Source organism: Phasianus colchicus, chromosome 2 (assembly GCF_987193195.1).
Source record: "Phasianus colchicus chromosome 2, bPhaCol1.hap1.1, whole genome shotgun sequence".
NCBI lineage: Eukaryota > Metazoa > Chordata > Aves > Galliformes > Phasianidae > Phasianus > Phasianus colchicus.
The window spans coordinates 57,019,580-57,034,453 of NC_143437.1; the positions used below are offsets into that span (position 1 = coordinate 57,019,580).

General features: G+C 34.7%; 1 protein-coding gene across 2 annotated transcripts in view; it reads right to left on the bottom strand.

The window, feature by feature from the left end:
- Positions 1 to 232: 232 nt before the first annotated feature.
- The window catches only part of ENPP3 (ectonucleotide pyrophosphatase/phosphodiesterase 3), a 33,053-nt gene continuing 18,411 nt past the window's right edge, over positions 233 to 14,874 (bottom strand). The window contains exons 12-25 of one of the 2 annotated variants that reach the window (XM_090135791.1): positions 14,586 to 14,694; positions 14,310 to 14,438; positions 13,916 to 13,947; positions 11,905 to 12,032; positions 11,091 to 11,157; positions 9,464 to 9,551; positions 8,537 to 8,706; positions 8,381 to 8,432; positions 7,560 to 7,651; positions 6,423 to 6,558; positions 5,353 to 5,430; positions 4,169 to 4,301; positions 2,357 to 2,513; positions 233 to 1,714 (exon numbers count right to left, since the gene is read on the bottom strand). In XM_090135791.1, coding sequence (XP_089991917.1) covers positions 1,541 to 1,714; positions 2,357 to 2,513; positions 4,169 to 4,301; positions 5,353 to 5,430; positions 6,423 to 6,558; positions 7,560 to 7,651; positions 8,381 to 8,432; positions 8,537 to 8,706; positions 9,464 to 9,551; positions 11,091 to 11,157; positions 11,905 to 12,032; positions 13,916 to 13,947; positions 14,310 to 14,438; positions 14,586 to 14,694 — 1,545 coding nt within the window. In that variant the 3' untranslated portion in view covers positions 233 to 1,540. Of the gene's footprint in view, positions 1,715 to 2,356; positions 2,514 to 4,168; positions 4,302 to 5,352; positions 5,431 to 6,422; positions 6,559 to 7,496; positions 7,652 to 8,380; positions 8,433 to 8,536; positions 8,707 to 9,463; positions 9,552 to 11,090; positions 11,158 to 11,904; positions 12,033 to 13,915; positions 13,948 to 14,309; positions 14,439 to 14,585; positions 14,695 to 14,874 lie in introns of both variants that reach the window. The other variant, XM_031610564.2, reaches the window with a different exon arrangement.

Below are 14,874 nucleotides of genomic sequence, written 5' to 3' on the forward strand. Positions count from 1 at the left end.
TACATTGTAATTTAACAACAATCTCTGAATTGGTTGGACAGACCTAGATGCCTCTGCATTGCTGAATGAAGTACAATTCCATATTAAAGATGGTGTAATGACTTAACCAAAGACTCAAACCTGGATTTTCAGCTTGGTCCCAGATCTTGATATATTAAATAATGCCAAGCCGTGCTTGGAGCGTACTGTTCATCTGAGATGTGAGGGGAAATAAAGACTTTTTTTTTTTTTTTTTTTTTTTTTGTATTGGCTTCTAAAACTTCTTTTAAGGATACATATTCAGTCTAGAATTAATTACAAATTGAAACACTCTTAATATGTTTCTTCAAAACTGCCCAATTGAGCCTATAAATCAGACAAATGGCCAATCACATGCTGTTATTCACACTCGTATTTAGCAGCACTTTCAGTGAAGAAAATCAGCTCAAGATGCAAGTAATTCTGTAATAGCAGGATCTGGGAATTTCCACTGCCTTGTTCCGCTTACCAACACACGGCATTAATTTGTGTACAGTGCAGTCTGAGGTAGAGATTCCCTGTCCATAAAGTCACTGCAGAAGGGAACACTGATTATTTGTTGCATGTCACCACTAATTTTGTGCTCTAGTCTCAGGTTTAACTCTTTAAAAATAAACACAAATATCTTGTTATTGCCTGGCAGTCTACTCTGTAAATACAGATAGTAAATTGTAAATACAGATAGTAAACTGTAAATACAGATAGATATCCAGACAAAACCCTTCTGGCCAGAGCATTTCTTTTACGTTTTCTTGTTCTTTAAGATTTCTAAAGGGTAAAGAACGCACAGATCAACTGCTCTAATTTCACTTCAGCTCTTACTAGCATAATTCCACTTACTAACATGAGTGGAAAAGACAGCGGATGATCATAGAAGATATTTCCATTACATATAGACTTTGTGTCAGCCTGAATGTTTTTTAAGTACATGGCAGTATCCATGTGGATTAATAGATGAGAAAAAGCAATTCAGAACATTCCAGAGCATACAAGCACGAGATAACCTTAACTTCACTGATAAACATGAGGGAAAAAACACAACATTCCTCCCAAAGTATTTCACTTTCCAATTCTATCATAGGAACATTTTCTACACAGTTGACGATTCTGGGTTTACTACTGTAAAATATGTTCTTGTTACAGTTTGTTGTTGTTTTTTAAACCATTAAAATATTATCTGTTTAGAAAATCTGGCTTAGTAGTGACACATGTTACACATGTTCGTGTTACAGTCATTGGGTTGTTGGGGGTTTTTTTAGCTGTTCATTAACAGTAAAATATTCTCTATTTTGAAAATTTGGCTTAGCAAGACTTAAACAACTTCAGTTAATTTTTATCCAGTTTATACAAAACACTTGACTGAAAGAACAGGAATGTGAAAAAAAAAGAAAAGAAATTAGCCGTTCATTGTGTCTTTTCTTGATGAGGTGCTGTAGTCACGTTTCCCTCATATTTACTAAGGTAAAAGTTAAATCATTTTGATTTTCTTCTTTCCAAATACTGGCACTTTTTAAACAAAACTTCAGTTGATTTCAGTCTCAAATGTTGGCAAAAATGTCTTTAGCTGTAAGATCTCGGTGACAGATTCCTGTCTTTCCTGGTAAAAGTCAAGTCCAGTTAGCAGCTCCACATCCCGAACACGAGCGGAATGGGCCTGAACTCTTTCTTCAACCCATTCAGAAGGCAACCTGTTATCCTGCCAAAGCAAACAAGAACAACATGCAAACACTGGTCATTGTCTAGCAAAACCACCAAACAAGAGAGTGGCGTTTATGGCTTTAAATGACCTCAGTTTGTAGAACTTTTTTGGGGGGGGGGATTTCTTAGATATCCTTGCAGATATCCTTTCATTTAAATAGCCAAATGGATGTCCCAGAATCTTTCATCTCCAGAGTAGCACAGAATTAAAACTATGCTGAAATGGCAAGTAGGACTTTCAAGTACTTTTCTGCCTAATTTTTTATATGTGGAACAAAGGACTGAAGAAATTCCTCTAACTACTTTGCAAAGAGAAACACTTTAAGACCACTAATACCTCTGGAGTAAGTTTGTCTTGTAGCCTTACATAAAGTTGTCTCATCAAATGACTGGCTATGTTGCTGTTGTCAGCTCTTCTCACTCCCCTCTCGGGTGACAATATTTCCAAGTTTTCTAATCAAGCCCTCATTTCTTCAAACAACTCATATGTTTCCAGCTACCTTTTCTGGAGCTTCATCCCTAGCTATCAACTCATGGGAATGAATCAGTTAAATATTTAGACATCTAAAGATTTTCCAGATCACACTGAAAATCAGTTCACAAAGCTCATTTGCACACAGAAATATAAAACTATACATACAGCACAGCTTTCAGTATTGTCAGGTCGATGAGGAATGATGAAGGACAAAGCATCCAAGGAGCCTATACAGTTCAGTGGAGTATAGGACGTGTTCTTGCAGCTGGTCAGAACCACAAAGTAATGGGTTGGGACAGGGATTTGTGTGTTGTTTACATGCCTATAAAATAAACACTAGTTAAGAAATTCATCTAGATATCAGCTATAAAAACCATTGGTGCTGCTAGTGTTTTATAAAACCCAACTTAGCATAGATCTTTCGCTATTTTGTCACTTTTATTTTTTTAGTTTAAATTAACACCTGAAGGGACTCACAATCTCGGTATTTGTTTCATGAACAGACAAACATGCATGGATTAGTCTTTTTGCCACACGTAGTGTCCTCAATGTGAAAATGACAGAATTATGTGCTCAACAGTCTATTTTGCCAAAGTCAGAGATCTCTACATCTGGATGGCGCGTGATAATGGTGTCATGTGTGCCCTTCATTACATCAAGAATTTTACCTCACTAAACTAAACAGGAGAAGAGAGAAAAGATGAGCCTCAGGTTCTTGTCAGCAAGCAATGCCAGAATGATGACTTGTGGCTATGTGCCATATATACCAGTTTAGGATTCCTAATTCAGAACTTATTTGCTTCCATTTATTGGTTATTCTGTTGACATGGCCACTTTTGTGTATAAACTTATGAGGAGCTTCCCGTGTTTGCTGCATTTCTTCAAAATTTAACCAAACACCATCAGTGAAACCATTATTCTGCTTAGTATGACTGACTAACATGCTGAATAAAACATGCTTGTTCAAAACTGTAGACAAAATTATGTGGTTGACTGGGTATTACAGCTTTCTGCTTGGAAGGAAGTTCCAGTCTCTCCTCCCTTACAGCCTCCTACTTCGTGGCAGAGTTGATTTTCCCATTCTCAAACCATTTTTGACAGATGTGGTATTAAGTCTAGCCTTGAATAAAACATTTCCAATGACAGATTCAGCAGTGCAGATTTCCCAGCAGTTGTCTACTGCTTAAGTGTTCTTACTGTCAAAAGATATATTCCCTATATTTGGCACAATTCAAATCGTTTGCTCTTATTCTGTTTTGTTTGTTTGTTTTGTTTTTCCTCCTCCTGTCACCATTCACTAGCATAAATATTTGCTCTTTATATTTCTACTTCACAGAATTCTGCTTTACATAAGTCTTCCTTTAGCCCTATTTCTACACACTTTTGAATTTTAAAATGTATTTTCTTATGCTACCAAAGCTCATTAAAAGCTATCTAGAACTTGTCGGACCTCCAACTGTGTAAGCTATGTAAAAATACCATTCAGGAATATTATGTGTTACTTGCTCAGTGATATGATTCAGTGAATGCATTCAAGACACAAAAGTGACCTTTGGTAAAACACAGTTTGAGAAAACTGGAAGAAATTACAAACAGCTGAGACAGTACAATATAAAAGCAAGACAATTGTTCTTAGACGCATCTTCTGTGCATTTACATATTCTCCCAGCATTTGTGCTATAGAGGCCGAAAAATGTAGGCATTAACTTGGGAAGCAAATTACTGGCCTGTATCTGTGCAAATGTAGATTGCTACACATATAACTTCATTTTTTTTTTCCTCTACTGGAACTTCAGTTTCTATAATACTGCACCTGTTCTCAAGGTAATTTGCTATTATTGTATGAGCAACAGTGGATTTATCATTATAAAAGGAAGACTCAATTCTCCTTGATACTTGCTTTTTTGTTCTTCATGAAAATATTTTGTTTGTGTACAGAAGGAAATAACTTATCATTTGAATTTTCCATGTACTTACTGTGTAATTTCATCAAGAGTATCAAAATGGCCATCATAATTGTAATCAAACACTGGTCCACTAATAACATTTACTCCATTCCTTTCCCTAGCATACTTCTGAAGAAGTACATCATGGAAATAGTCCCATATGTCTGCAAATGAAAGAAAATACAAGCATATTTAATTTAAAATTAGTTATTTCACCACTAAAAAAAAGAAGAAAAAAAAAGGAACACTGTGCCTTTTTATTACTTATCTGTAACACAAAAAAAAATTAAACTAAAATGCCTGTAAAAACAATTCTTTACACACAATTTGGATTTCATCAGAAAGTACAGATGTACTCTCTTACCTTTTAAAGAGTAAGTAATGGTAAATACTATCACACCTGTGCAAGCTCCTGCACTACCAGAGATAATGCATTTGATCTGAAGATAAAGATACAATTCTGAAGCTGAGAGGCCATTTATTTCTGGCCTATCTGCTAGCACCCACAACCATGTCAATTGATAGAATCCAAGATAATGGCTTTGAGTATGAAATATTTACCACCTGAGGGCTAGTCTAATTCTACAGAACTCATGTAAAAAATTACTTTACGCTTTAGCAATTTAGCTTATTTAAAAATGTTATTTGAGCAAATACAACTTGCATGTTGTAAGCTAATGAAACTGAACAGTTATAAAGACAAAAAAAAAAAAAAAAAAAAAAAAAAGCCATAAGTTCAGAGGGCTGGTAGGTTAACCTTATTGATTTATCTCTTGTTTTGGTCTAAAGTAAATTGTTTACAAACTTGTCTTCCCTTAAGACCTTGTAAAAGAAAAGAAAAGGTGTCATTTTCCTTCATCTTGAGCCTTCACCAATAGGATCTTGTCATATGTATATCATATTTCATGTCATGACAATATATAGGAAATAAGAGAAAATTCAAATGAAAACAGGTATACCCAACTATGATTCTATGATTCTATGATAAGTAGAGGCCAGACAGGACTATAAACATTAAAAAAAAAAAAAAAAGCTTACATAAGTGCATTTAAAATACTGTAAATCTAATTTTTGAAGCTTTGTATACATTTGCACAAGACCTGGATATACGGAAGGCTATGAATTAAAGCTTTTAAGTCCTTGTCACAGCTATACAAAATCCAGAGCTATATTTACAGGCAATTAATCAAATTTAATAAAAATCTTGGATCCTACCTTTAAAAGCTCTGTACATGGGAACGATATTGCTGGTGAGTAAGGCATCATACTGTTCAAATGCAGATGAATTGAAATCTATATAAGAACAAAGTATACATTAATGAGATACTAGACAAAGACAAATCTGATACTTATGTCACTATAAATTGCAAGTACGTGTAGTTCAATCATTATACATTTCTTAACATTTAAATTTCCTTCTATTCTGAAGAAAACAGAACATTCCCTGTTCAATGCAGGGGAGTTGGATTAGGTAACTTTGGGGCTTCCTTTCAACTCAAATGATTCTATGATACTAAACATGTGAAACCATATACAAATACATTTATGTCTGAAGCATATTGTGCTCGACTTCCATCATAATTATGACGAACACCAATTACAGTTAAACATGAAATTTTCTTACATTTAATACCCCACAGAATAATTTCAGTTCATTTGTTCACAGAGTAGGCTATAAAGGAACGATTAGAGCATAATATCCCTGTATTTATTGCCTATTATAACTTCCAGGCTATTCTACTTTCATGAGATTAATTTTCTTTTAATTTCCCTTCCCTACGAAGTTAGTTCCCCAGAAAAAAGTACCTTCTGAAATATAACAATGATATGCTGGCAAAGGCTCTATCTGATTTCTATCAATTTGTAATTAAGTAGACACCTGAGCATGGGTGTATAATCCATAATCTGCATATTTAGTATCTTCAAGTTTTTTACATAGTCTATTCAATGCAGTCATTATCAAATTTGGCAATAGGAAAGGAATATTCACACAAGGAAAGAGGGACAGCCCTTCATCCCAACCCTTTACACCTCTCAAACCTGTTATCACAATCAAGTTGTTCCATTTTTTAAAGAAAAACCAAAATGCTCTAAGCCAAAAATATTTAGATGCAAGAAGCTGTTGTCTAGCTTTTGGTGAGTCTACAAACACTGGAAACATTTTTCTGCCCAACATGCTGATCCAAAGAAGTTTGCTTTGGTGTTTGGTTATATGTTTAAACATAAACCCACATCCAGCTGATTAAGACTTTCTAAACTCCAGCTATAAAAAGAACAGTGCTCACTGGGAGGGTAGAGGAAACCATAGGTCAAGTCCAGCCCTTCTGGGTAGTTGGAACAATTTTGGCTATGAGCAACGGGGATTCTAACATCAGCCCGCAGACAGTCTGAAACAGTGGGAGGAAGAGAAGATGTGCTTTCCTGTGAAAAGGAAAAAAAAGAAAAAGTATTACACCCACGGTTGTGGTTAACATAATGCTCTGTATGTTTTTAACTCTCTCAAATGGCCTTCACTGAATCTTCTGTTTTCATAATGAATCAGGTCAGGGTAAGCAATAGGTGCTGATGTTCTCTGCTTTGTGTTTTTCCTCTTTTTCTGTTTTTAGGTAATTCCCTAAAATGTTCATGCAGCATGTAAAACTGTAGCAGAAAGAATAAAGTTTCACTTAGGCAAAAACAAGTGACAACTTTGGGTCATTCATCCCTTTTATGGAAATACAAACTTGATATCACATTCTGCTGAGAAGCAATGAATATATAAAGATGACAATATCACCACATGGAGGACTCTGTCTTGATAATATGAATCTGTGTTTCGAAAGAGTTAAATAAACCCAAGGTAAGTTCAGCACATTTTACTGGCTAGCTTTACTAACTTCCACTGAGGTACGTTAACATGCACACTACCTCAGAATTGGTAAAAAGTGATACTGATCAGTATAACTGTTTCTAAAACATTATATTTTACAATAGCATCATATAAAATATCAGAATGTGTGTTCTATATGTACTTGTGCCTTCTTTTTCATACTCAATTACCTGTTATTTAATTTCTTTATATTTTTGCAAAGTTAAACACTCAGATTGAATTTTAGCACATCGTCCATTTTGATTGGTTCAAATAAAATAAATAAATAAATGGAAAGATTCTCTTCTGCCTCTTTGTACTCCTTGATTTAAATTTATTCTTTCATATTCTTTCTACAGGAAACATGCTTCATTGCATTAGTCTGCTTTTAGGAAATACAGGCCTCAGTTGCATGATATCCACCAATTTTTAACCAGAATTCCTCATGAATGAACATTTTCAATCCATCTTATTACACATTTATGAATTATACTAATATCTGATAACCTACAGGTTTAGTCACAGTGTATGCAGTCCATAGTGGCATCCATATATCATGACTGTATCCACTCACATACTGATGATGGGGAAGGAGGCAGTAGATGTTTTCCTTCTGAAGAACTTGGGGTCTCCCATATGGCAAATTATATGAAGTTGCATTCTTTACTATAATTAAAAAAATATTTATTCATTCTCCTACACAATTTCTGATGGAATCAAGGTTTAAGCAAGCAGAGAAAAGAGACAAAGCAAAATGTAAATTAAAGCATTAATAAATACAAATAGAAGTGACAATAAACACAAGTACATACTTTTAAGTTCTTAGCTCAGTGGAAAGAAGTGTATAAAATAGTTTTCTTTCAAAGAAGTCGACACAGTATGACATCAGACATTCAAATTCTCATTTCTTTGTAATTTCATATGTAAAACTTTGGAACTCATCTTATCAGCAAAGTGAGAACTATACCACATTGGGCTGGGAAGTTTTGTAATGCCCCATAAAATTTCCAGAAGCGCCATAAAAAAAAAAAAAAAAAAAAAGTGAGTTTTCATCAAAGAAAAGCTTGGGGTAGCAAAGTGGCAAAAAAACAGTTATGGCAATACAGTCCAGAAGTACACAAGCTTTCCACTGAAACCTGTATAATTTTTCCCAATATTTTAATTGGATTCAGATTTAGTTCTTCCACACAAATGTTACTACAAAAGCATCAATTAGTATCTTTTATAGAAATGCAAAGAAACAAGGAAAAAAAGTTAAGTTTCCGACTTGGCTCTCCTATTTCACATTAAATTGTAGCTAACATTGCCAAAGTTTCCACTGAAACCAATAAAATACAATCTAAAATAGTCATAAATTTAAAAATGTTGCTGTCCTTTTCATCTCTAACTACTTACTTTCATCTGTGGTGAGATTTAACCTCTCGTTAATTACTGAAGCATCTGTCACCTGTAAAATATTATGGAATCCTTCAGAATGATTCTGCTGTTTACAAAATTAAAAGAGAACACACTTGACAAACATGATTAAAATATTCCCAAACTCCTACTTACATCCTTGCATGTGCATCCCAATTCATCTACAGGAGTCAGATGGGAAACCGGACATGAAACAGGAGATGACTCTTCTTTTGCATACGAAGGGCTGTAAAAAGGTTTTTTTAGCAGATGATTTAAGCTACCATGTGTGCCATTGTTTGGTGCTGGTGTAATATGCAGCAAATCTGTTGGAAAATTTGAAAATTTGAAACATATTTTAAAGCTATTTTAAGACTAAAACAATAGTTTTAACATAGAATCTTTGCAATTCTATGCATTTTATATGTATTTCTTCTAAATATAGAAAAAATAGCCTATTCTATTATTGAAACTATTGAGTTAATTATTATCATTATGCAATTTTCTAGATAAAAAGGTTTACTGATATCTCCCACTGCATCCATGTATCTGAATACTATTCACACAATTTTATACATTGCCATAACATTCGTAAGGTTCTTCGATTTTATGCAGAGTACAAACTTGTTTGCAAATCATCACATTATGAAGCATATTAGCTTACTGCATTTTTGTGTGATTCTTTAATCCATATTTTCTGAGGCTTATATTTCCTAACTGCTCACTGCCAGGGCTGCAATCATCCATCTCAAGATACAAGAGTTGTAATCCTCTACAAGGTTCTTAGCGGAAAATGGTTTCAGAGGTACCATTTCAACAGCAAGCCCAAGTGGCAGGAGCACTTCTCTGTGGTTCTTTAGTGAACTCCTGCAATCAGGACAACATCCAAAGCAGAACAAGTTCTGGCAGATAATGTTTCAGCATAGAGAAGGCAAAATGTCATGGCTTCTGTGTTTTGTATTAAAAACCTTGTTTCTGGATGAGTTCATTACAGTTTTAGTTCCCTTTTATTAGCTCTCAGAGCACCTGTATTTGAAAACACTGTTGGCTTATCATTTTAAGCACTAGATGCTTTCTACTCACCACACATAAGGTTGTAAACCTCTATGTTTTCAAAAGCATCCACTTCTGTTTTTTCTTTAAAGCTTGGGCCATATCCTAGGAATATAGCCTGGATTGTAATAAAACAAAAGTTGTTATATAAAGAAACTCAAATTAAAGTAATTCAGTTGTACTTTATTTGAACAGGGAAACTGTCAGAAAAGTTACAAAATAGGATTGCTCTGATCAAGAAGGCAAATTTTGCCCGTTGCATATAACTTGAGGAAGAATTGTTTTCTTATCTGTTTTTTTTTTTCTTTAACATTTTCGTTTATATTTATGAAAATTATCTTTCGATGTGTTTCAAATACACTCCTTTTTATATTTTCATTGCATCTGCTGGTAAAAGTTATGCCATTTCAAGAAATGTGGAGTTATGGCATTCACACATCCCATTTAAAGGCTAACATCAAGCCAGAAATAAAAGGTTTGATTTTGTAGTGTTTTTTTTTGTTTTTGTTAGTTTAAATGTATGTTACATTAGCAAAAGTCTTTGGGTAGCTTAGGAACCTATAGCTGTACCTACAGCAAGCAGCAGGGAACTGGGGAGACCCATCTCAAGTTTTGCAGAGACCTAAGTCAGTACCACCAATGGTACACTGCAGTACTGGGCAGCCCCTGCTGGGGTCTGCAAGCATTTTGACAGAGCACTAATACAACCTTCAGTCTCACATTAGTTTCTGTTAGTTTAAAAGCCTCCTGAGCTGCTTGCCATGAAACACTGGAAAAATGACTAAACAGGACAATGATTTGTTTTAAAATAATATTCTTATGTTCTCATAGTAGGAAAAGAATCCTAAATTTATTTTAAAATACAACATTAAGACATTATTTTTCAAAGTAGTAATGTTCACTTAATCATTGTGTCACCACCATGAGACTATCTATGATTACTGTTTCCAGAATTTTAACTTTTTTACCATCCAAACATCGAGCACTGTTCTTACTGGTATATAAACATGTGGTTTTAATACAGTTGTGAATATCTGGAAGACTCTGGTTACTACGCACAGAATATGGGACAAGCAGTGACACACTTGACCTTACTTAAAGAAAGTACATTAAGAAAAGTATCCTCTGGAGCCCAAAAGCTCAAGACTTCAACAGTTTTCCACTGTAACCAGAAGTGAAAATGAGAAAAAACTTCAGTACAAGGTATACTAATACACAAGTTACACAAAAATGACTTTTTTTGCTCTGATAACATGTATAGTGCTTGTAAGACAAGCAGAAAAAAATTAAATTATGCTAATTTGAGCATGCAGGCATTCAGATGCTCTACTGAACCCCCAGAGCTTATGGAGCTTTTTTCAGTCTTTGCTTAAGTAGAAAAGGAAAGAATTTATTGTTCCATATCTGAACACAGATGCTTGATTTAATAGCTCCATGGAGTTAAGGTGAGACAAAATAAGTTTTACTACAGGGTCCAAAGTGCCAAGATGAAAAGCAATAGAAATTTGTGTATCTAGTATGTGTTCACAGTTTACATGTCTGGATGACATACAAGAAAAATCATACTGCAAAAAGTGTCATATATTATCCTGGTTCATCTAGCACATTCTGATTTTCTACATGAGAAGATGCAAGACCTGAATCGAAATCATCTTACCTCCATACTTTTAAATTCATTGTCATAACCATGGTTACCCTGATCACAGAATGTGTAACTGTTGTCCCTAAGGAGAAACCATCATATACTGTAAATTAAAATGGCACAAATAAGGTCAGCTAATAATTATCCACCCAAATCACAGACCCTGTATAATGTTATTAGAACTGACTCTGAAATAATATTGCACTAATTTTGCTCTTCATGCGCTCAAGCCTACATAGATCTCTCTGTCTGGTAATGCAGATTGAGATGAAAAGAAACATAGTGTATCCTATACAGCTACTGAATCAATGTTTAAAAAAAAAAAAAAAAAGAAGAAATGCTCATTTCTGAACTGAGACCATTTCATGTCAAGAACTTTCAGAATAGTGTGATCTATTTAGAAAGAATTCTTCAGTCATATTCTGTGGTATCAAAATTCTAAAATAACAATAATAATGGGAAAACTCAGCTGTTATTTTCTGTGGAACAACATTAAAAAATCGCAAGGGATTGTGCCTTACAAGGGAGTGCTATTTCATCATATATTTTCAAGGCTGAAGGAGATAACTGTATATGTGAGGAGGTTGCAGAATTAATAATGTGCCAAAATAGTCTGACTTATAATGACTAACACTTGCTTAAATTTACCCGTTGCTGAGATACACGGAAAAATAAAGATAGTCATTCTATATTGATTCAACACACTTGTCATGCCCATGTATCCTGTTTTCAGAGGCACCAGGATGACATCGGTGAAAAGCTGAATATGAGAGAAGTATCAGTAAGGGAGATGAAAAGGAAAAGAACATAATGATAAAAATGATGGTACCTCACAGCCAGCCACTGTCGATCCACCAAAAGATGAACTTTATCAATACGAATGTTGTTAGCATAATGAAATCGTTTCGGCAAGTTAGGTGTCAGATAAGGCTTAAAGTGTTGAGGTGACCTTTTGCACTGTATGACAGAAGAAAATCCAGAATTGAATTTCGTGAAGTATCAAAAATACACATAAATAATTCATTATTATCAGAGACATCCTAGTGACAGGAATATAAGTACAAAACATATTGTTTGGAGCTTGCTTCTTCACTAACCTGCAGATCCCATTTCTGGCCCCAGAGGCAATAGAATGAAAAGTGACTTGTTTTGGAACTGAAATACATTACTATAATATTTATTTATAATATTTATTGCTGTAACAGTTAGCACACCAATATTGTGGTAAGGGTAATACTAAAACTGAAAGACAGTTAGCAGTAATGCTTACTCTATATGTCTGTACTAATGCCACTGGCATTTGGTATGTAAGTTCACAACCTAGAGGAGAATGTTCCCTAGCAGCTAATGATTTTCTGCCATCTTCTATCACTACACCATTCAATAAATAACAAAGAAAACCAAGTGTACATAACATAGTACAGTCTAGAGTTTTAGCTGCAAGATTGAACAGGTGATGTCTAGTGCTCAGCTGTTAGATAAAGACTTTTACAACCACATGTAAATACATGTTAATATAACTGCTGTGTTAACAGGCATGCCACTGTGAGTCTACTGACAGCAAAACAACGTGCTGCAATGATTTAACTGTATGTGGTCACCAGGAACCATTCCAGCAGCCAGAAATCATCACAGTGATGTTTCAGAGACATCAATCCAGTTCACTAATCCAGCACTGGGGCAACACTGAACACTAAAAATGTCAAGTGAAAAGCTGCTAGCAAGTTGTTTAAGCCAGAGAAGTGGACGTATTTTATCCCACGGACAATAAACAAGATTACAGCATGTTTGGACTCTGATCTGACATCTTCACCTTTAAGTCCTAGAATTGTATGCTCTGCATAGAAGGACATCAATGTGTGAAATGAAAGTAAATGTCCCTAATAGTTATCTAAGAAACATAGTGGGAAAAGAAAAATAAGGATTCAGCAATTCTGCTAGCTCAGGAGAAGAGATCATTCTGCAAACAATACTCTAATTAAAGAGAAAAAATAGAGAGATATGACTTCAGTCATATACATATACAATACACAATTCCCTTCTCAGTCCAAAACCTTCCTCCTAACAACTTGAAAGAAAAAAAATACACAAACAGTAAGTATGAACTGACAAGAGAAGAGAAAATCTCATACCAGGTTATTCTTAGAAGACAGAGATGCTACACCTCATAACTATTACAGGTAGCAGTTTCAACCAGAGAAGAGAATATGCAGAATCTGCTGTAGCCTTTATAGAATGCTTTTTGGTATGAAATGCTCCATTTCAGTGGGGTAGATGATATAACATTGAAAAGGCTCCTTCTCAACCTGTGATATCCTACTTCCCTGCATGCCTTGTATGCTGGGGAACAAAGTGTGTGTTCTGAGGTATTCAGAATCAATAAGAATTTAACCAGGAAAGTTTACTGCTCTTTGGACTTCAGGTGGCTCACAAAAGCTACAGGTAGCATACTTTCAGCATTCAGTTTTTCAGCAGGTTACAGGAAGACCTCTAGTGGTGCTTTATCAGAAATATACCCAGCTGAGATAGCCTAGTATTTTTCCAAGTTGAGTAGTTTTTCTAAAAGTATCAGAGCATCTGCCTACTGCTTGGACTAGGACTAGTCACAAAATAGAAAACAAATTGGCACTGAAGAAAAGAAAAGATAGAGAGTTTTTATGCTTAACTCACTGTAAATGACAAATGTAAAGAAATACAAGGCACCAAGTTTCTTAAATGAGTCCCAGTTTGTACATCACACTCACCCCACATGTATTAATGTATATCTTGAATTTAAAAAAAAAAAAAAGTTAAAAAAAAAAAAGTGACTACTAGGAAAAAGTATTAAAATATTGACTTACAGTGAGGTTTTTAACAATTCCTTCTGAGTCAACTGTTATAAAGGAAAGACAAAATGATATACATTGAAATAGTTCAGCATGGTTTAGCACATTCACTTTTCACATTTTAGAAGAGCAACTTCAGTTATAAACATCAGCTTTCTGAAAAACGAATCTGGACACTTTACAAAGGAAAATTCTTTCAGGAAGAGTAAGACCATTAGTAGAAATGATTCAACAATTATAAGGAGACTAAGTCACATTAAAAAAACAACATTATTCACTCTACTGGACTACTCAGAATACCTTGTTCCTGTCTGACTTAGTCTGCAAAATATGCCAAGGAAAGTCTGCTTTATGTTTTCTTATTTCCTGTCGTACTGCTTGTGCAATCCCAGGATTGGTCCACACTTACAAGTATAATAGTTCTGCGGAACGATGCTTGCTCGAATGCGAGCTGCAGGCCCAGCATATATGTAGAAATTAATCTCATTGAAGTAATTAGTCATGTATTCTAATTGGCTGCAGTAGGTCATATCCATCCCTAAGGAATACAGAAACAGTTACTTTTCTAGATACAGTAAAGTGAATTATAAAATTAACTTAAAGTAATAAGTACATATATTATACAGCAAAAGAAAACAATGACTCAGTGAAGAGAAACACTGAGAAACAAAGTGATGTACATTACCATGATCAGCTAAAACAATGAGGTTTACACAGTTGTGTAGGTTTCTCTGTTTAAGCCCCTCCATTAGCATTCCCAGCGTTTGATCTGCTAGCTGTAAAGCTTTGATTACCTGTGAGAGAAACAAGCTTCCTTAGAACCTTTCCTTTTTACTGATTAAAAGTTATCACTTAATGCAAACATGAAAGTCTGAAAAAAAGCATGTTTTTCTGTTAGCTTTTGTGTTCTTAATACTGCTTCTTTTCTTTTGCTCCAGTACAATTTGCCATCCCTACTACAGTACAGGTGTGCC